Source organism: Macadamia integrifolia, chromosome 8, assembly GCF_013358625.1.
Source record: "Macadamia integrifolia cultivar HAES 741 chromosome 8, SCU_Mint_v3, whole genome shotgun sequence".
Lineage (NCBI taxonomy): Eukaryota > Viridiplantae > Streptophyta > Magnoliopsida > Proteales > Proteaceae > Macadamia > Macadamia integrifolia.
The window spans coordinates 25,997,997-26,018,531 of NC_056564.1; the positions used below are offsets into that span (position 1 = coordinate 25,997,997).

Sequence of the window (20,535 nt, forward strand, 5' to 3'; positions counted from 1 at the left end):
GCGTATTTGTAGAACCCATCTGACCCACAATATTTTGAACATTTACCGATCTTGGATGTTGTCTGTCCATTAGCATCATAGCGGGTGGTCTTCCTTCGAGTAGGGCTTAGCCGAACTAGCAAAGGAATCTTTGGAATACGTCATTGGTTTACAACACTTGGAGTTGTAAGTCGTGTATCTACGCATTGGTAACCGGCGCCTCGGGTTCAATTGGGTTAGCAGCAACGGCGGAGGTATGGCCTCCCCTACTGGTGAGACTTGACCATTCTCCCGCTAAAGGTCTCTACCCTTCACTGGTTAGGAAGAGCCAACATGCTGCTTAGGTGGAGGGGGGTCCTCCATAATGCACGCCTGTTCTTCTTGACCCCCTGTCCTCCTTGCCCTTCTTGGCTGGTGGGAGGGGGAGATATAGAACATCCACCATGCAATATCATTGCCTGAGCTGATGGCTTGACAAGTAAGCATTTCCTACTAACGACGTCAATCTGTTGCGATAAGAAATCATCCTAGGCTGCTCTTGAAACCTGCACAGAGGAACAAACACAAGAGAGTGAGCGCTGGGCTGATTCGGCGGGGGGACTCTTTGATGCCTAAATCAGATCTCTCTACAAACAAAGTGCTAATCCCATTGAAAGGAGGCTTACCTATCTATTTGTAGTTGAGAAATGGTGGCAGTGGAGAGAGCGTCTCAATTTAGCATGCTTCCTAGCACTGGTAGGAGTTCATACATAGGAGCTATATTAGGAAAGTGAATCTGGACGGCGTCCCAGTTATGGAAGCTCCATATATCCCGCGTATCCTGGCGATATCCTTCCTTCTAGAGAGGATTGGAGTCCTCTTGAGGATCCTTTCCAATGAGGTCAGATCCGATCCTTGCTCAGGGGATCACATACTTAATTAGGAATGTGTTTCTTACGAAAGACGTGTTCCATCGAGGAATGCCACAAACATCGAGCGCCGAGCGACCTTGACTCAGTGGCTCGGTTATCATCGTACTTATGCCGAGCGCCCGATTACAGATTACTTGTCACAGAGCTGGAGGAGCGGTTATAGTTGAACCGTTCGGTCGTAGCTCAAATATTGTCCTATCTGAGCCATTAGTTGCACTTGGGACATGGTGGTGGATGTCCTTGCACGCCACTCTTTATACATAGGCGTAGACCAATTGCTTGGTGAGTGGTTCAATCGTCAATGTGGGTCGGTTGAAGCTATATCCGACCTAGATTTGTACTTTTGACCAAGAATGTCGATCGACCGAGCTCAAAATGAGGCTAGTTGGGCTTGATCTTGTTGTCCCGCCGAGTCCACGTGGTGCGCTCTCAGTGGTGAACACTTTTTGCCATAATAGGTTGCCAAGAAATATGCTTCTTCTAGAAATTCAGATAAGAACCAAATTCTTGGATTTCTCATCCTTCATATACTAATTCAAATGTAATTTGAGATGCCTAGAAACAACCCAGATTTGGATTTAAAAGATGATGGATGTGATTCGTATAGATTTTTTTTTTTTTTTTTTGCTTTAAGAATCTTCTAATGGCAATGCCAAAGGAGGATTCCTAGGTCAAATTATTTTTACCATTGGCCTTTATTGATGGCAATGCCGGAAGTGGGGTGCTGAGTCTTATATTATTATTTTTAGTCTGGATATACCCAGACTTTGGTCCTGTACATCTATTTTTTTAATATTTATATACTTTACCGATCATCTAGTAAAAAAAAAAAAAAAAAAAAAAAATAATAATAATAATAAACTGGTCGGTACAAATTATATATCAAGTGCATATACTGAAATTGGTTAAACAGACCAAGCCCGACCGGTTGACACCCGCTTTACATGTCATAACCCCTGTAACCCCAGCAGGTAGGTAAAAAATGGGAGTTCACAAGCTATGCCTCTCACGTCAACTTGACGGACGTTACCCGACTCAGCTTCTTCGAGAAGTTCATCCATCAGTAACTGTGAACCTAAATTTATTTGGGTAAGAAACTAGTGTGAACCTAATTTGATTGTTTGAAAACCAGTCTCTCTCTCTCTCGGGAGCAGCTAATGGCGAAGGACCAACAATCAATACCTCGGCCATGGATCCTCGAAGCTGTTCCTCTCTTGGTCGTTGTTTTAATCGCCGCTCACGTCATCTCTTTGGTAGCTCAAAACTCTTTTTCTTATATTTCTGTTTCATTTTCTCTGCATAGTCTCTAATCTGACTCCTCTATTGTTAGGTTTACTGGATATACCGGCTAGCCACTGAAAGACAACCTCAGCGAAGGAAGGCGCATTAGTAACGCAGCATGTGTAGTTATGGGGAAGGTGGAGCTCGATTTTTCCTTTTTCTCTTGTCTTCACAAATACATACTTTCTGAAGCTGATGAAACAATTTCTTTTTTGAACTCTTTAAGTATGTCCATATCTGTTCATGGTTAATGGTTTGAATTTAGTGTGCTACAACATATTGGGTCAGTCACTAATTTATAAATTTTGATACAAGTTGTTTTGATTTTTTTTTTTTTTTTGTAAGCGGCCTTGGGGTCACACCATAATAACTAGGTTTGTTGTTTAATTTGATTCATATTCAATTCACAGTTATGATTTGTGGGTTGACTAGGAATTCCAAAATCTTTGATTTGAAAACACAGATTCAGTTAATTATGGAACAAATATTCGTCAATAAAGATTGTCCCAACTAAATGGAGCTAGCTACATGGATTCTGTGTAGCATATCAGACTGAATCAGTAATGAAGATACATAATGGGTTCTTAAATATGACAAGTTTATTTTTTGGGATATGAAGGGAAATTTTTTTTTGGATCTACTAAAATATAAGGGAAAAGATTCTTTGAGCCGCCGGAGCAAGTTATGCTAGCCCCTCTATGTCTATTTGTCTCCTCACATGAAATGACTTCGCTGCCCTCCTGTGTGTGATGCCCGTTTTATCACACCTCATTGATGTGCTCCCCTATCCTGCTTGCTCAAGTACCAAATTATAAATATATCAAATAATTATACTATTTGATTTGCCCCATTTGTGGAAAAATTCAGTGAATTACTGTTCAGTACCATGAGTTCAGAATTGGTTCAAGTTGATGATTTGTAGTTGTCTGCGGTTCCATGCATGGCACTTTGGAAGGAGCAAACTGAGATTCTTGTAATCTTTTCCTAGTTTGGAAATTAATCTGAAGCCATCATAGTTTCTATGCTATGGTGCAATGAACCAAAGGGTTGTGCTATCTTTCTGATTTTGGCTGGTAATGTCTCTTTGGTTGTCATCTTTAACCTGGCACCAAATCCTGCCTTCAACAGCCTTACCCAGCCCCCATATATATATATATTGTGAATGAACCATAACTATGTAACCCTGTTCCTAATAGACTGACTTCAAAATAGCATATCCAAATTATAAGAAATCCTAGGGAAAGCCACAATTGCGGAATTTGCATAGCCGCGGAATTTGCATATCCATCACGCGAATATAGGTCCAGTGTGTTCGCTGTTTAGTTTAGCGGATCCCAAAAGAAACTTGCAGGTGGTGCCAATGTCCAATTAGAAACCCCCAATGGCTTTTATTAGGCCACACTGGCCTCCCGAAGAAACTATGGTTAATGAAGATAAACCCTAGACTAATGACACGATAACGTCCAATAATCCAATTGCTGAATCAATTGATACCTGTAAATTTCTAAAGAAAGAAGAAAAAGTATGTAAAACATGTTTTCTTTCAGTTCATGCAGTTGGATCTCACTAAAGGGAAAATGACCCAATTAATAAAATATTGTTTTTACCAAAAATCTCTATGTTTTTTTGATATATATATATATTCTGATTTAATTTTTTGAGGGGCTGGTTTTTTTTTTTTTTCTGGAACAAATTTATTTCTAGTTGATTAGAGTTGTTCCGTTTATTTTTCTTGTTTGTTGTCTGAGCCTAAGAAAGCAAAATAGAAATGATACTTATGCTTGGTGTCCTTTGGTTGTATGAAGTTTCATTGCCTTCAGTCATTATGATTTCCTACTTTGCCCATCTTGGGGAGTGGTTGGAACTTTTAGTTTATTTTGCCCATACTTTCTATTTCATACATTTGGAGGGTTAACTTAGTGTTAATTTGGACAAAAACACTGTTGGTGATCCTGGTCATGATGGGCATACCCATTCTAGTGTAGTCAAAATACTGTTCTTGGTAATGATGGATATATATATATATATATATATCCATTGCCCGTTGCTCATCTAGACATTCTTCTGCCGTTTCAGTTCTCTGATTGAAACATTTATGTGAACTCAGGTGAATGAATTCTTTCAACTGCCCCTCTTGCCTTTTAGGAGCTGCTTTTGACCATCAAGATGTCTGGTGTAGCCACTTTGGTGTGATTGATCAACTATCTTTGGTTGCCTATAAATCTTGTCTCATGCCTAGGCAAAGATGTCATATCAAATGGGTTGATGACTTCGTTCAAACAGAGAACCGCCCTGAGTCATGTTCACTATAAGACCGATCTGATTGCAAAAAACTTGTTACCATTAAGTTGGGATAAGGTTGAGTTTGATGTTGTTGTTGTTGAAAATTGGCACCCCTGCAAGTTTCTTCTCTGTGAATCTATGAGAGGATGAGGATACAAACTCAGTCACTACACTCTTTGCTTCGGCCATTGATGCAAAGAAAACAACAAGCAATTGCCCACAAAACCCTAAAAAATTTGATCTCAAGAACGCTGTTTGAGAGAAAATCGATAGCCTTGCTCCGGAGAAAAATCAATCCACAAGAGATTGATCCAACAACCAATCAATCTTAACAAAGTAACTATCAAAAGAGATCAGTCGATCTCCCAAAAACCTAACAAAGCCGATCCATAAAATACCTGGCCAAAGTCGATTTTCCATAGTTACCTGAAAAAAATTGATTTTTTCAAAACCCTGACAAAATCGATTTCTCCAAAAGATTGAACTTTGGACTTCAATCTCTAATCCATAAATCAGTAGTCATAGATGAGACATAGTTCTTAAAGCTGGTCATGAACTAGTCCTTAGAATTCACACAAAAAAAAAAAAAAAAAAATGGGTGATGCGCCCCTTTAAAGAGAAATCGAAAGAAACTTCAAAACACGTTTCTTGATGGTCACTCACTCTTGATGGAAGAAGGAACTTGTGTGGATGAAAACCTGTAATAATTGTATCAGTCCCTGAGGATCATGCTTTGATACCATGTAAAGAAGAGGGAAAAGAGTGAAGAGAGATGGCTGTAACCTTTGGGAGTCAAAACCTTACATTGAGACTTCCACTTCATTCAATATAAACAATAACTCATAACCCTACCACTTTATTCAATATAAATAATAAGACATAACCCCTACAAGAGCATAAAAGGAACTACACTAGCAATAAGACAAAAGACAACCAAAAAGAAAGGGAGAGAGAATCTCTATTGCTAATCGATAGACTCTCTCTCCCTCCCCCTCACTCGACACTTCTAACATTGTTGTTGTTGTCCATGTCATGATATATTCATCAGGTCAGTTTCAGTAAAAAAAAAAAAAAAAGATTTTGATATGTGGAGATATGAACCTGAATATAGTTGAGAAGTTACCCTTGAACACTATAGGTCAATGGTCGAATAATGGGAAAAGTAAGGGTGTCAACCGGTTTAGTATTCGGTATGGTCCAGTAGGCCAATAGTCAATACTGAAACAGTACCATACCGAGAAAAATGCCTACATTTCAATACCAATACTGTACTGGCTCGGTACGAATACGGTTTCAGTACAATATTTTTTCCATGTTTTTGCCTTATATATATTCGGTAATTCAGTATTTCAGTATGGTTTCAGTATTCCGGCACGGTTTGGTACATATAGAACGGTTTTGTCTTAAAAACCAATATTTTACCGAACCGTGGAAGAGACCATTTTGTCATACCGAAACCGTACCGAGTCTCCTTTGGTATGGTAATTCGATATAGTTTCGGTGATAGTATATGGTATAATTACCGAATTGACACCCTTAAGGGAAAGTTCTACACGTACTGTGCCCTGAAACTTGTAAGTTGTAATATGACTAATCCCAAGGGTTACCTATCTATCAGGTGTTGGTTTTGAGATGAAACCCCACATGATTACCCTTGGATTTAACCGTATTTCCCATGAGTTCATTAAAGCAAGAGCACAAAATATTGAGAAATGATTTGTCCGTGAAATAGAAGTAAATAAATGCCTATTTTCAATTTTATATTTATACTAATTTCTATTTCTTAGAAACAAGCCCCAACAACTATACCAAACATCGACAGAAATAGAAATGGGTCCCAAAAATAAAAGTAGAATTCATACCAAAGGCAGCCTAAGCATAAATTATTTTGGGATATGATTTCAAAGGTTGTTAACTGATTTTTGCAGAGAAAAGTTGAGTTGGTTGAATTATGTGGTTTTGAGGATGTCTAAAGTCTTCTTCATATCTGGTTGTTTTCTATACATACACTCTGCGCCTTTTGGCCTTATATGGTTATTATAGAATGTTTTCCATTTCTTCTTACTTTTGGTTGTGGCTTACCTGTACAAATAAAATTTCTTCTATATCTCAGGGAAAAAAAAAAAAGAGTGAAAATGCTAGTGATGAGCCTTACAGTTATAAGTTCAAGAACCTAGGGGATCATCTTCAAGAACATAGAGTTTATTCTAGGATTGAAAATCAGGGTCAAGTTCAGGAATTAAGGGTTAAATATAGTGAGGGATCTAACCTGTACTTAATGCAATAATTGCATCGCATTATCTTGAGCAAGTATTAGATGGCATTACAACATATGAAATTACCATGCTAGGTGTTGTGAGAGAACACTACAGCATAATAGCTTCAAAGAGATTAATTCGGAGATTTTCTATTTCATTATTCTTACTTTCTTTAGAATACTTACTATCTCACAAAATCCCGCCATTTTGGTCAGACTCTTAGAAGAATTAATACTGACCTCCTGAAGCATGATAACTACCAAGCACTTATTTCTCCAATTTTTTTGGATTCCAGTAGCATTTTGAGGTGCAGGTAGCAACATCACCTCTCAGGTCACAGCTTTCTTCAATTTTGGCATTCTTGAAGGCTGCTATGCTGAAAATCCTAGAAAAATCTCTCCTATTCTGAAAAATCTTGATTGAATGAAGATCTTTGCTTTCAGAAATGGAAGCCAAAAAGAATGCACACATGTCTAGTCCCAAAATGGCAAAGGGAAAGATTAAACAGAGATTCGTAGTTGGGTCCATAGCATTACTTGTGGACCCTAGGCTTTTTAGCATTACCGCTTGTTAGAAGGCTTTCATGAGAAGAGAAGGAGTCTTGTGGATTGTGCGGGCTCCTCCCTTGCTATTTTCCTAGTCTAACTAGGAAAGTTTGTTATGTTAGGAGTTAGCTGTCCTAGTCCAACTAGGAGAGTCCCATTTCAGCTAGGACTGATTAGTTAGTCAGTTTCCTATTATGTTTTGATGTTTCTATTCCTGCTAGGACTGCTGTAATACTTGTAATAGTGATGCGGATCCGGGTTCCCAAAATAAGGAATTGGATCACTTAGGGCCCACCAGAATGACTAAGAAGCTCAATGTAATGGTTGAGGGGTATTCTTGTAATTTCAGAAACAATTTTAAGAGCTTAAGAGAGGAAAATAAATAGTAGGGTCAAACTGAAATATAAAAGTAGAAGAGGAGGGGTAATGTGTAATTGTTAAAGTGAGGGGGAGGAATAATAGAACACAATTTCAGGACAGGGGCTTTCATGTAATAATAGGGAATAAACTCTTTTAAAACAAAAGGAAAAAAAAAAAACCTGTTTCTTCTTCTTCTTATCGTGAGAACCAAAAACCAGCGGAACAGAAAAAAAAACTCCGATAGATCGGACTCCTTCGATAGAGCTTGGTTTGACCTGAGCTTCGAAACGAAGGCTGCCAGCCTTAGGGTCTCTTGACTCCGACAAATAAACACTTCAAACGAGAAGTAAGAGGAGCTGTATTGTCCCTGCAACTCAGCTCTGGCGGTAATAGGGAACCAGATCTGAACGTGGTCTTGAACCTCTTGATAGAACGACCCTCTGAAGACGAGATTCTAGGGCTAGGGTCGCCTAGGGAAGGAGAACCCTCCACCAAAATCTCAGTCCAAGCAGATCAAGAATGAGGGAGATCGATCCCTTTGTTTGGGACTGCAACTACCGCCCAGAAACAGAGAAAAGAATACAAACCAGAAAAGGAAGAGAAAAGTAGAAGAAGAAAATAGAAAGAGAAGAAAGGAGAAAAGGAGATCGCAGGGAAGAGGAGAAGAAGAAGAAAAAAATAAGAAAGGAGAGTCACGGCAGCCAAAGCTTCAGCCAAGTAAATATCCAATTTCAAATCAAAATTTCAAATCTAAAACTGAGTTCTTCTCTATTACATGACTAATATAAAGGAAAAATCAAACAATTAATGGAAACTACTAGAAAATGGAAGCTATTCTAAAATTAGAAGCTAGCTAATTTAAAAAGAAATTATTTCTAAAACAATAGAAAATCAAATCAAAAGATATTTCTTTCCTAAGTCTATCGTGCAATTGCATCAGCTCTCCCGGTCTTAAAAGAACTCGACTCTGTCGAGTTAGGTCGTGCTCCCAAGATACCCTTGTAAGTTGCTCGCTGATGAGGTGGCACATATCTCGAAGCAGAAGATGGGAACATAACACCAAGAGGAGGGAGAGTAGGCTGACGTGTCACTGGAGCTGGAGTCAGTTGACGACGTGGCATGTCTGATAATGCATGTGGCCTCATTAAGTACATACGACCTCCTTGCTTCACCTTGATGGTGTTCCGTGCGCCATCATAGAGAATGCCTGCATGTCGCTGCCAAGGTCGCCCTAGAAGAATGTCGTAGTGTGCCAATGGGGTGACCAAACAGGTGACATGGTACTGTAACGGCCCAAATTGTAAGTGTACTCGAACAACTGCAGTTGCCTCTTCTCGAGCTGTGGGTCCAAAATCTCGCACATGAATCTTCTTGAAAAGCTGCTTCTATGGAAGGTTGTGTGCTCGAACAAATTCAGCAGATATGAAGTTTGCTTCTGCCCCAGTATCAACTGCATGAACATTAATAGGATCGGAGCCATGTAGGAGAGTACCCTTCTGTCTGAAGAGAGGAGCCTTATCAACTAGTCTATTCGAAAAAGATGAAAGGCTAGCTGAATGAGCTTCTACATCCTCATCTTCGTCATCAATAATATCATCGTCCTCGAGGGGATAAGGATATAAATGAGATTCATCTTCACTCTTCTCTGTTGGCTGCTTCTCTACTACGTTCACAGAACGAGTCCAGTTGGGACACTTGTTGGAATAGTGACCCTTCTCGCCACAACTATGGCATATGATATTCTTCATCCCAACATTTTCCTTGTTGAACTCTGACCTTTTCTCTTCAACTCTGCGAGCTTCAGGCCTCTTTTCCTCCATACGTGGTGGAGGTCTATAAACTGAAGTAGTCTTGAGCATACCCTTCCAATAAATGGACTTCTCTTCCGCTGTCTTGGCATGAGCCGCTGCCACATCAACAGACCTGAAATCAGTGTTAGTCAACTCAAGTCGAATCTTAGTACTTAACCCACTGATATATCGCATCACCCGTTGCTGGTCTGTTTCCTGAAGCCGACACCTTGAAGACAGTTTGTGGAATTCGAGGGTGTAAGAATCCACATCTTTGTTCCCTTGTTGCAAGTTAAGTAATTTATGGAACATTACCTTTTCATAATTAAGAGGAACAAATTTTTCAGTCAAGATTTGCTTCATAACCTCCCAATTGGTAACGGGTCCAAGTCTTCTGACAAACCTTGCATGTAGTACATCATCCCACCATGAACATGCATACCCAATAAACTTGGTGATGATGACTTCACACTTCTTTATGTCTGGAAGAGACTTATACGCAAAAATTCTCTCCACTTTGGTAAGGCAGTCAAGAAATTCCTCAGGTCCCTTTTCACCACTGAACTCGGGAACCTCAACTTTGATGCCATAATCTCTGTCAGAAAATTGTCGGGTAACATCCTGGGGAACAACTGGATCAAGTTGCTGCCTCTGAGGTGTCTTCGATCCGTAAAGTGTTGAGCTGAGGAGGTAATGTAGAGGATCCTTCTTCAGTTCGCTTGTCAGACCTCTTCATAAAGGCAATCATCTCTTCCATAAACTTATCAAACTTGGCTTCAGTCCTCTCAAACCTAGCATCAGTATTCTGTTGGTTCTCGGCTAACTCGCTGTACAATTTGTTCAACTTAGCATTGGTAACGTTATCTGTAATGGTTAGGGAAGTGCAGAAAATTTTTGCTCTGATACCACTTGATGCGAATCCGGGTTCCCAAAATCAGGAATTGGATCACTTAGGGCCCACCAGAATGACTACGAAGCTCAATGTAATGGTTGAGGGGTATTCTTGTAATTTCAGAAACAATTTTAAGAGCTTAAGAGAGAGGAAAATAAATAGTAGGGTCAAACTGAAATATAAAAGTAGAAGATGAGGGGTAATGTGTAATTGTTAAAGTGAGGGGGAGGAATAATAGAACACAATTTCAGGATAGGGGCTTTCATGTAATAACAGGGAATAAACTCTTTTAAAACAAAAGAAAAAAAAACTGTTTCTTCTTCCCCTTATCGTGAGAACCAGAAACCAGCGGAACAGAAAAAAAAACTCCGATCGATCGGACTCCTTCAATAGAGCTTGGTTTGACCTGAGCTTCGAAACGAAGGCTGCCAGCCTTAGGGTCTCTTGACTCCGACAAATAAACACTTCAAACAAGAAGTATTGTCCCTGCAACTCAGATCTGGTGGTAATAGGGAACCAGATCTGAACGTGGTCTTGAACCTCTTGATAGAACGACCCTCTGGAGACGAGATTCTAGGGCTAGGGTCGCCTAGGGAAGGAGAACCCTCCACCAAAATCTCAGTCCAAGCAGATCAAGAATGAGGGAGATCGATCCCTTTGTTTGGGACTGCAACTACCGACCAGAAACAGAGAAAAAAATACAAACCAGAAAATGAAGAGAAAAATAGAAGAAGAAAATAGAAAGAGAAGAAAGGAGAAAAGGAGATCGCAGGGAAGAGGAGAAGAAGAAGAAAAAAATAAGAAAGGAGAGAGTCACGGAAGCCAAAGCTTCAGCCAAGTAGACATCCAATTTCAAATCTAAAACTGAATTCTTCTCTATTACATGACTAATATAAAAGAAAAATCAAACAATTAATGGAAACTACTTGAAAATGGAAACTATTCTAAAATTAGAAGCTAGTTAATTAAAAAGAAATTATTTCTAAAACAATAGAAAATCAAATCAAAAGATATTTCTTTCCAAAGTCCATCGTGCAACTGCATCAAATAGACTGATTAAATTACTATATAATGAATATAGGAGGGGCAGCCCCTAATCAATTGATTAGGACTCCCTTGCACAAATCGTAGGACTCTCTCTCCCTCTCCCTCTCTCTTTCTCTCTCTCTCTCTCTCTCTCTCTCTCTCTCTCTCTCTCTCTCTCTCTCTTTTCTTTTACATGGTATCAGAGTCTTGATCCTCAAGAAGAAATCGATCAAAGGAGAGATGCTCCCTCAGTAACAACCCCTCTCTCCATCACAGGTTGTTATTGGTCCTCCCTAGGCTCCACGATTTTTAGAGGGGGTGGTTTCATCTCTTAGTTTGCTGGTTTTTGGATAAAGGATTGATTAAGCTGTAATCAATCATATGGTGTGAAGGATTAGCTCTAAGTAATTGCTAGTGATTGGTGGTTTGGTTTGAAGATTGAAGTATTCAAGAGGTGAAAAAATTGATCAAAGCTGTCAGGGTTTTGGCATTCTGCCAAAATCAATTTTGGTCATATCTTTCTATTCGGAGCTCAGTTTGAAAACCCATTCGGTGGTTTTCTTCCTCACCATCCCAGCGTTACTCGATCCATTTTTTAGCTCCATTAGAGCCCTACAACGCCAACCTCAGGTAACCCGGGATTGGCCTGAAATAGGGTTTTCAGATTTAAGCTAATTCTTCATGATTTGGTGATTATGTGGATTTGTTGCTTGACAATTCAGTTATTCTTTTATAAGGATTGATCAGTTCCATAATACCAATCGATTGTGTGATTTGTATTTCTAATTCTCTGTTCTCTGGTAATTCCCTTTTGCTTTAATGTTTGACACTGAGCCAAAGAGTAATGTTACCGAGATGATATCCTCATTATTTCATAGAATTACATAGAAGAAACTTGTAGGAGCTGCCAATTTTCAACAATGGAAGAAAATTATACAGTTTATGTTAACTGGTCGTGAACAACATGATGCAGATTTGAAGACCTATTCTAGGAGGAAGAAGAGGGTCGACCCTAGTGGCTGAATGGGTCGACCAAGGCTGGTCCTTTAGCCCACGGTTTGGGCATTGATGGGGTTTCTTAGTTTCTAAAATTAGTTGTGACTTTAGTTTCTAATTTCAGTCTATAAGTAGTTTCTAATTTGATTAGTTTACAATTCCAGTTTTTAGTAACTACTGCTAGTAGTTTTAGTAACTCAGTTTTTGTTAGCTTTTGGAGTTTCTAAATTGTAAACACCCCCCCCCCTCATTATAAATAAAGGAAAGGGGTCTCACGTTGAGCCCACGATTTTATGAATGAAAAGGCTATGTTGCTATTTGCTCTTATTAGTGTGCTTTGTGTGTGATCAAAGTAAAGGACTGATGTTTGATCCAGTGACTCTTTGTGGCATGTAGTCCAGGAGGTCTCTCCTATCTATTTCTCTCATCTTTTCTAAAGTATTCAAGAGGTTGAATTGCTGATCTACTGCTCCAGGTACTTAGATCTGTTTTGCATCTATTTTGTCCAGCGATAGCTAGTTCTGTAAAGGATTTTCAGATTCTGTCCTGATCTGTTTCCTTGTCCAGTTGGCCTGAAATTTTGATTAGAGATTCCCCTCATCTGGGACAGAACTCGATCCACTCAGGAGCCTATTCTGAATGGTGGTTTGCATAATTTTTGAAATCACCATATTTCTGTCCTGTAGTGCTAATGACTCTGTTTTCAGATCTGAAACAGAGATCGGTTGATTGGCCTGCTTATCTTTGATTGTTTGAAGTCTAATTGTGTTTGTGGAATGATATTTGGCCTTAGTTCTATCTCCTATCTATCCTGCCTAGTTAATCATATTCTGATCTTAGAACCACTGATTTCTGGAATCGGCAGATTTGATTCCCAGTTCTGGTTTTAATCAGATTTGACTTGTACCACTGTTATGCCTTTACTATTGGTTGTTCTTGAGTTAAAAGTTCCTGCAGTTGAGATTTGGTTAGATCCCTATCCTAGTCTACATTACAGCATGATCATCTTATAAAGGGGAAACTTGCTAAGGATGCTACGTAGGACACTGTTGATGTACGTATTTTGGGCCAGCTGTTGAACTCGATGGATAACTCTATCGTTGATATTGTTACTCACATCGATATTGTGAAGGAATTGTGGGATTATCTGAACGTTTGATATTCTGGATAGAACAACCTTTCCTGTATTTATGAGCTATCTCAGGATTTTTATAGGGTTGATCGGAAGGGTCGACCTCTGACTCAATACTTTGCTGATTTCAAGAGGATGTAGAAGTTAAACTCTCTACTTCCTATTAGTAGTGATGTTAAGAAGATGCAGAATCAGTGGGAACAACTCGCAGTTGTGGGTTTCTTGGGTGGGCTTGGACCAGAGTATGATGCTATCCAGTCTCAGATTCTTAGAGGTGATAAAGTGGCCTCTCTTGCAGATACCTTTTCTTGAGTCTTACAAGTAGCTCGAGAGGATCCTCATGATCCTGCACCTAAATCAGCAGAGAGCTCTAGTCTTGTGTCTCAGAATAATAATCGAGGTGGGGTTCGTAATACTTGCAGTAGAAGTAATAAGGGGTAATCTTCTGGTACTTCAAATACTTCAAATGGTTCAGGGGTAGCACGAACATGCCACCATTGTGTAAACCAGGATATATCCAAGGCTTTTGTTGAAAACTTCGACACCATTTGACAACGTTTCTGCTGTTTCTGTGTCAAGAAACGACAGAAGCATAAATTCACGTTTCTGGGAAAAGAAACGGAATTTAAGGTGTTTGATAACAGTCGTTTCTGGAAACAGTAGAACCCAAGCAAACGGCCCATATATATACTGGAAACTCCATAGTTTCTCTCCTCAGTTCCAGTGTTAGGAGAACTAAGCACAAGCATTCCAGTTGCAGATACTACTTGGAAACCCAACTCTGTTCATCAACCCTAGAGCCGATGATGATGGCTCAATTCCTTATCCTCTGCTTGATTCTACCCGTGGCAGATGTCTTCGTAATCCATACAATGGGTCGAGAGTACCAATTTGTTTCAGAACTAAAGCAATCCAAGGTTGGGAGCAGCAAGGTCGAGGATCGAGATACCATTTCTATCTCAAACCCACCTTCCTCTGCTTCAGAAGAAGCAAAACAACCCAATATCAGACAATTCCAGTTAAAAAAGCTGCATCGTTCGTTGGATAAATCCATTGCCGATGGAGGTGTCATACTCGGAGGCCTTGCTACTATCTCCTTCGTTGTGATTTTCAGCTACATTCGGGTCACAAGAAGGAACGGAGAATGATGACAAGTGAGAACACAGGAATTGGTGTATAATTGCACCAGCTACTAGCTGCTGCAATTGTGTTGGAAGGTTAAGGGAATAATGTCGGGTATGGGGGAAAAATGGTCCACAAGTCATTTCCAGAAACAACTTCGTTCCGTCATTTCTGTTTCTTGAACCATAATTGATATAAATTTCAATTTATGTTTCTAAACCAAGGTGAAATGATACGATTTTTCCAAACGCTTTTTACCTCGTTTCTCCTTTTCTAGGAACAAAAAAAAAAAATGCAGAAACGCATTTCTGGGAACGTTGTCAAATGGTGCCTTCATGGCAAACCTTCTCAGAAACAATTTTCCAATTTTCCAATTCAGCTACAGTCACTGAGTCTTCTCAACCTGGACAATCTGAAGGAAAAATGGTCAAGATGAAAAATAATTTGCCTGGTATACTCAATTTTAGACTCCGTCTCCGCAACCTTCCACTACTACTTTTGTCCAGACAGGTAATGGAATTGATTCACATCATTGTCTAATATTAATAATAAAATTATTTTATGATAAAAAAATTAAATACCCCTCGAGTCCCCAAATTCTGTTATACCTTGTGTCAGATTTTGACACCCACACCAGCATCTTGGTAATAGATGTGGATTGGATTGGTGGTGTTGCAAGCTAAATTGAACTTCAAAGGGACAAATCAGGAAGGGGAGTATGATTTGGATGGTAGGTTTAGATGTAAATTGTGGCCTGTGATGGGACTTTTTGAAGTAAGAAAGAAGGGAGAATAAGTTGCTACAGTTCTGATCCTAATGGTAGAATCTGGTTTATTTATGGCACTGTCAAATTCATTGCTACCCTACTCTCTGCTGCCTCTCAAACTCTCCATCTCTCCATTTCCAATAGCCAGGGAGACTCTTCATTTCTCATTATTGTTGTGTATGCTTCCAATTGCCAAGCTGACAGATTTTTCTTGTGGAATGAGCTTCTCCGTTGCTAGTATCGTTGGTTCTCCCTTGGGGTTTGGACGGTGACTTCAATGTGACCTGTTATGGTCATGAAAAGCAAGGGTGAACGTTGGATATGTCTCATATTAATGCTTTTAATGATTGTTTGGAGGACATTGGTGTGGATGATCTCAGGTGGTCTGCTCTGAAGGTCTCTTGGCACAATAAAAGAAGTGATGATGCTTGTATTGCTAGTAAGCTTAACAAATTTCTTGTTAACAAAAGCTTGGCTCTCTTCCTTTCCTTCCTCCCATGCCACTTTTGAAGCCGTAGGTATCTTTGGCAATTGCCCTATTTCCCTTCTTGTTCAACCTTATATCTCCTTTGGGCCAAAACCTTTTAAATATCTTGATACGTTTTCCTCCCACCCCTCCTTGCCCAATGTCAAGGAGCTTGAGATAAGCCTATCTAAGCTTTCTCTCCTCTCATTGCTTTTTCCAGGAAGCTTTGTAATGTCAAATGTGCTCTTAAATCTTTGAACTCTTCCTCCTTTGGGAATATTTCTTCGTAGGTTTTGGACTGTAAGAATAAGATATCTAAAATTCAGGTGCGTCTCCAGCTTGATCCTCAGAATTCTCCCTTGGCCAAAGAAGAAAAAGAGGTCTATGCTTCCCTTTACTCTTTGCTTGCTCGTGAAGAAAGTTTTCTGAGATAGAAATCCAAAATCAAATAGTTGGAGCTTGGTGATTCTAATGCAAGATACTTCCATCATCTATGAAATTCAGGGTAAATGTTAATTCTATCCCCATGTTGGTTTCTCAGGATGGTCTTAGTTGCACGGAGTTGAAGAGATTAAGGCTGAAGCTGTTAAGTATTTCAAATAGATCTTTAGTTCAACCTCGGTCTCCAATGGTTATATCCCTAAGCATCTCCTCAGCATCTCCTCAGCATCCCCTTGCACATGATTAGTGGTCTTCAGGCCATAACCTCAGAAGATGAGATTGTTGTTGCTGTCCGTTCTCTTAAGGCTAATAGAGCTCTTGGTCCTGATGGGTTTAACATGGGTTTCTTCTTGGCCTCTTGGGATATAATAGGGATGTTATTATAGATGATCTTGTTAAGGCTATCAGGAGTTTCTTCCTTACCCCTAGCTAGATCAAAGGGATGAACCACACTTTTCTCTGTTTTATTCCCAAGAAGGAAGGTGCTTCTGCTATGGTTGATTTTAGACCTATTGTGCTTTGTGATTTGATCTACAAATTTGTTGTTAAGGTCCTTGCTTTTAGGCTCAAATCAATGGTGGATCTTCTTGTTAGTTAAAATTAGTCGGCCTTCATCCCTGGCAGATGCATCTCAAGATAATATATTCCCTTGTAATGAGATTGTTAGAGGTTTTGACAAAAAATCTCAGCTTTCTGCTGCTCTTATGAAGATTGACATTCACAAGGCTTTTGACCCTCTGAGGGTGGTATTACATTTCTATGGTTATGACTTAGATGGGGTTTCCTCCTGTTTTTGTTTATTGGATTCACTGCTGCATCTCTTCTCCATCTTTCTTAGTTTTAGTGAATGGGAGTCCGGCTGGATATTTCTCCCCTTTGGTGGGGATTCATCAGGGATGCCCCCTTTCCCCTTATTTCTTCACTTTGGCCCTTAAGGTTCTCTCTAGATACATCCAAAGGCACATTAATCATCTACTCATCTTCCCCATCCCCAAGTGCAAAGCTATAAAGCTCGCTCATCTTGCTTTTGTCGATGATCTTATGATCTTCTCAAAGGCAAGCATTGTTTCTTTGGAAAATATTATGACGTTTGCAATTCTTTGAAGGTCTCTTGGGGCTTCGTATCAACCTGATGAGATACCTTTTGTTCCTACTGGGGTCTCAGACATTGATAAGGAGACTATGTTACATCTTACTGGGTTGTCTTTGGGCCATCTTTTGGTCAAATTGCTAAGCCTGCCTCTTATCCCTACGAGGCTAACTGCCCACCATCGTGACTTTATGCTTTATCTCAATGGCTTAAACTTTGGAAAGACAAGCTCCCATCCTTTGCAGGCCTTTTGGTACTCACCTGGTCAGTCCTTTAATCTTCATATATCTATTGGTCTGGTATCTTTGGTCTTCCTCAAGCAATAATCAAAGCTTTGGAGAGTCTCGAGTCCACTAGATTTCTTCGCCCTATCGGTTGGGCTTCTGTGTGCCTCCCTGAGGAGGAGCAAGGCCTTCATTTGAGATGCATTAGAGACATCAATTCTGTTGGTATTGTTAAGCTAATTTGGAAGATTGTGACTAAGAAGAAAAGTATTTGGGTAGATTGGTTATATCCTGAATTTCTCTATTGTGATTCTATTTGGATTGCTTAGTTTTGACTAATGCCTCCTGGGTCTGGCGTAAAATTCTCTCCCTCAGGTCATTAGCTCTTTGAGCTATCCGCTCCCATATTGATGATGGTGCCTCTACTTATGGCTTGACAAATGGCATCCTATGGGAGTGCTTCTCCACTTGGTCAGTGCTAAATCTACTTACCCTTCGGGTCTCCCTAAGGATTTGAAAGTGGCTGACATCCTTAGCCTTGGTGCTTGGACCCCTACGGCCTCACACTTTCCTTTGGCTTACTTCAGTGTGGCATGCTCTGCTGTCTACTGTAAGAAGTCCTCCTGGGAGGGGTGATAAGGTTGTTTGGTCTCCTACAGTCCTACTATCTCTGCTACTTTCTGTTCTAAAATGGCTTGGGATTTATTTCATCAGAACCCGTGCCCCTTGGCTCCTTGGCATAAGCTTGTCTGATTCAAGATCCACATCCCGAGGCATTGCTTTACTATTTGGAGAGCCCTATCCGACTGCCTTTGAACGTAGTCCTTCCTCACCACAGTTAGATCTTTGTCTGTCCCCTTTGCTGCCTCTGCTGGAATGCCATTGAAGACATTGATCATCTCTTCTTTGGTTGCCCCCACTCCTCCTCTATTTGGAAGGGCGTTCTTGTGAAGTGTTGGCCAAGAATCCGTAGGATCCTCTTGTTCCAAAGGGAATGGCTTTGGTTGGACATGAATTTTGGTGGCTCTTCTTTTTGTGACTGTGTCGGAAAGCTCCCCTTCAGTGCTGTTATTAATAATATTTGGATGGAGCGGAATATTAGGAAATGGACCTCTAATTCCAGGTCTATTAATCAGATTTTGGATTTCCATCTTCTTTGAAATCAGTGTATAGCTCTGCGCTGTCTCTACTTTTTGTATTGATTCTCTAAGGAACACGAATATTGTTAGTCTCTTGGGGTCTTACCCCTTCGCTAATTCGTGCCCCTCCTTAGGCGTGGGGCCTTCTTGTCTTGTTTTTGTATTTCTCTTTTCTCTTTTCTTTCCCTTCCCTTTTGGGTTTTTTTTTTTTTCTCTTTGGTAATGAGTTTTTTATTCACCCAAAAAGAGTTGCAGCAATTAACTGAAGATGCTGAAGTACCAGCCTGGGATTGATGTACACAGCAAAAACAAAGCCAGACTTATCCCAACTAAATTGGGTCTCATCCTTGCCCTCCAATCAGCTCAGATTGTGGACCATTGGCTAGACTTCTAACTTGACCAGACTTCTTGGTAGTCTATTTTAATTTCTTCACTTTTTTTTTTTAAATTCAGTTTAGTCATTCTTCTTTATTTTCTTTATTTGTAGGACAATAATGCATCTGACTAGTAATGTTAAATGAGTTTAATTGATTTTTTTTTTCTCTTTTAATTACTTGCATATAATGGACTAGTTTGTCACTAATTTCAGAGTTCAGGTTGTGGTATTTAGTATTTTAAGTGAGAAATAGGATAAATAGCCACTTATAAATAATTTAGGCTGCAAATGGATCAACTTTTACAAATTCATTGACTTTATTCAATTTCAAGCTAGATATATTTTCTTTTCTCCCCCTCCCTTTTCGGGTTCTTCTTTGCTGTTTGGGGTTTGCAGCCATTAAAACCGTAGTTTGTTTTTTTGGGTCAAGAAGAAAAAGGAAGTGTGTATTTGTATTACTTATGTGATGTGTACAAGTGGGACTCTAAAGAGCCCAAGTACAGACTTGGGCCAAAACCACTGGGGAATTCATGAGGGATGGGGGAACAAAAGCTGGTGCCAAGCATGTCAGGCATGTAAAACAAAGTAAGTATTAGTTGAGATGTCATAATGGCGGAGAGCTGGAAGATGTCCCTGTTGCAGACGATCCAGTGGAAAGAGACAGAAGATGTTGCTTGGTAATGCTTGCAGGAAGCCGATGATGGTTGGATCCAGGTGTACCAATGCCCGTATTAAGTTGGCCATGAGCAATTTTCTTTAGGGAAACTGAGCAAGAAGCCAGGGGTTTGCAGCCAGAGCGAGGGGGAAAGATGGACCCAGCAACTAGAATGGGGCTTGGTGGGGAAACCAAAGCAGATCTGGAGCGGTATGGGAAATGGGTAGATGACGGTGATGAGGGTGAAGCGGGGACCTTAGGGAGTGAGGAGCTGCCATTTGATGTAGCGGGATGAGGCAGAGAGCATTAAAAAGTGCCTGGGGGTCAGAAGTTGGTGTGACTAAACAGCCAGATGGAGGGCCACCAGGAAAATCACCTTGACCTCTGGACAGACTTGCTAGGCAATGGGTCATGAATACATCCTTATCATGAGGGGATGAGGATGTATAGGTGTCAACAAGTGGCAAAGAACAGGGAATCGGTGGGGGTGGTGGGATTGTCATGTTGTTAGGTGGCAAGTCAAGAGAGTGGGAGGTGCCACATGGCAACATCGTACATGGGTTGGGAGGGTATAGAGGGAAAGGGGTGAGGGTGGTGAGTGGGTCATTGCCTGAAGTGGCAGGGAATTAGTCATTGCATGCGGCAGTGAGGGGTGAAAGGGTAGAGGGGAAAGAGATGAGGGTGGTGAGGTGTTCATTACATCAGGTGACAGTGTGATGGAGCAGGGTGTGTCACATGGCATGGGAGTAAGGATGAGGTAAGGTGGGGGAACGGTACAGACCATTAGATGAGGGAGGTGGATC

The 20,535-nt window shown here is 40.3% G+C and overlaps 1 protein-coding gene across 3 annotated transcripts; it reads left to right on the forward strand.

The window, feature by feature from the left end:
• Positions 1 to 1,852: 1,852 nt before the first annotated feature.
• On the forward strand, positions 1,853 to 19,251 carry LOC122087637. 3 transcript variants are annotated; one of them, XM_042656838.1, is made up of 3 exons: positions 1,853 to 2,143; positions 2,221 to 2,308; positions 18,949 to 19,251. In XM_042656838.1, exons 1-2 carry the CDS (start codon positions 2,048 to 2,050, stop codon positions 2,278 to 2,280), a joined length of 156 nt encoding a protein of 51 aa, XP_042512772.1. In that variant the 5' UTR covers positions 1,853 to 2,047; the 3' UTR covers positions 2,281 to 2,308; positions 18,949 to 19,251. The 3 variants fall into 3 exon arrangements, with proteins under 3 accessions (XP_042512772.1, XP_042512771.1, XP_042512770.1); XM_042656837.1 differs by lacking the exon at positions 18,949 to 19,251 and adding an exon at positions 4,279 to 8,259; XM_042656836.1 differs by lacking the exon at positions 18,949 to 19,251 and having other exon boundaries at positions 1,865 to 2,143; positions 2,221 to 2,606.
• The last annotated feature ends 1,284 nt before the right edge of the window (positions 19,252 to 20,535 follow it).

Coding starts and splice junctions, on each gene's coding strand:
- LOC122087637 (XM_042656838.1), top strand. CDS start 2,048: ATGGCGAAGGACCAACAATCAATACCTCGGCCATGGATCCTCGAAGCT. Junction 2,144..2,220: donor CCGCTCACGTCATCTCTTTG/GTAGCTCAAAAC, acceptor CTCTATTGTTAG/GTTTACTGGATATACCGGCT.